Genomic DNA, 1,798 nt, shown 5'->3' on the forward strand with positions numbered 1-1,798 from the left:
TTTAGCTTTCAGCTAGTGTTTATCTATTTTAGCTTTCAGCTAGTGTTCATCTATTTTAGCTTTCAGCTAGTGTTCATCTATTTTAGCTTTCAGCTAGTGTTTATCTACTTTTAGCTTTCAGCTAGTGTTTATCTATTTTAGCTTTCAGCTAGTGTTCAGCTTCCTTACACCTTCCATTACCCTGATGCAGTCAGGATCGGTCCACGCGCCCCCGTGCTGTTGAAACCCAGATCTTTGCAGAAAACTGCTGAACGTGTTGGAAATGGAGCCTACGATTATTTCTGCTAATGACTCAGAACTATAAACGAGCTTTACAGATAATTTGACTTTTAATAAATTATTTCAACATGTGAAGTTCCTTCAGGGTTTTATCCGTTATTGAAATGAACCGAGTTTATTTGAAACAAAAATAAAAGTCAGTTAAATATGTGTATACCTTTAAAAACAGATTTTAAGAATAAGAATTTAAATGATCTTGTTTGTCTTTAGTGACAGTAAATGTACATTTTGTTAATGTGTCTTTTCACATGTTCTGCCTAAATGTACTAATATTGGAAATTTAAACCTTTAAAATCATGAAGTAATTAATTTGTTCCTTGATGTTTTTGTCTTTATTTAATGTGAATTTAGTCCTAAACTGGTCTTCGTGTCCCCGCACCGTCCTGTGTTCAAGCCTTCTTTGACCCAAGCCTTCTCTGCAGGCTACAGCCGGGGTGGGGACGCCTGTTCGGACTCGGGTCACAGTGAGATCTCGTCCCGCTCCAGTCTGGTCAGTAACTCGTCTTTCGACATGGCCCAGGAGGAGAGGAGACTCCGTCACTCCGGGGGAGTTTGTGAATCCCACCTGGGGGGGCCTCGGCTGGATAGAAGAGCCACGACTGACCCCGACCAGTACAGTCTGGGGTAGGAACACAAGAGCAACGCTCTATAAATTGTTTTCTTTAAAAAAAACAAAAAAGTGGAATTGTTTTTCTTATTTGTATTTTTTCCTGTGGTCTCAGGTCGTATTCGTCGATGCAGGACTGTCGGGGCATTTACGCCGGCTGTCCCACGGTCCTCTCCTCCCCCAGTTCAGAGGAACTGACTCAGGATCAGGGCGATCGGGTGTCCCTGGACGCTGCAGACAGCGGCCGCGGCTCCTGGACCTCCTGCTCCTCTGGTTCCCACGACAACATCCAGACCATGCAGCAGGGACGCAGCTGGGAGACGTTGTCCTTCGGAGGGGGAAGTGGGGGGCTCCCTTCAGGACAAGAGGCCTTACTGGGGGGTCCTGCTGCTCTGTGGGCAGCGCAGGCCAGGGGGAGTTGGGCCTCTGCCAGCTCCTCTTCATCCTCAGCAGCGTACTGGGGGGAGGACTCAGAAGGAGATACCGGCACGATAAAGAGGCGAGGCGGGAAGGACGTCAACGCTGACCCAGAGACGAGCAGCATCACGTCCACCGGGTCGGAGGAGGCCAAGCAGCTCGGACGGCCGTCTCCATCGCCCATCACTGCCGGGGGTAAAGGTCCTGTTTGTGAATGGGTGGAGTTCACGGTGCTGTTGGTTCTGTCTGATGGAGTTCTGTTGGATGGGAGAGAACAGACTCACTTCACAGAACCTTCAAATGTTCCTTTAAATGTGCAGCCATGTTCTCCACCAGGTGCTCTCTACCAGATGTTCTCCACCAGGTGTTCTCCAGGTGTTCACCAGGTGTTCTTCACCAGGTGTTCTTCACCAGGTGTTCTACACCAGGTGTTCTACACCAGGTGTTCTTCACCAGGTGTTCTTCACCAGGTGTTCTTCACCAGGTGTTCACCAG

At 48.3% G+C, this 1,798-nt stretch overlaps 1 protein-coding gene across 1 annotated transcript in view; it reads left to right on the top strand.

Moving 5' to 3' along the window:
- rapgef2b (Rap guanine nucleotide exchange factor 2b) overlaps positions 1 to 1,798 on the top strand; it is a 38,313-nt gene that overhangs the window by 35,925 nt on the left and 590 nt on the right. Inside the window, exons 21-22 of the mRNA XM_037675151.1 lie at positions 702 to 903; positions 1,002 to 1,498. Coding sequence (XP_037531079.1) covers positions 702 to 903; positions 1,002 to 1,498 — 699 coding nt within the window. The remainder of the gene's footprint in view (positions 1 to 701; positions 904 to 1,001; positions 1,499 to 1,798) is intronic.

The sequence above is a fragment of the Nematolebias whitei genome, chromosome 4 (assembly GCF_014905685.2).
Source record: "Nematolebias whitei isolate Nwh7 chromosome 4, NemWhi1, whole genome shotgun sequence".
Lineage (NCBI taxonomy): Eukaryota > Metazoa > Chordata > Actinopteri > Cyprinodontiformes > Rivulidae > Nematolebias > Nematolebias whitei.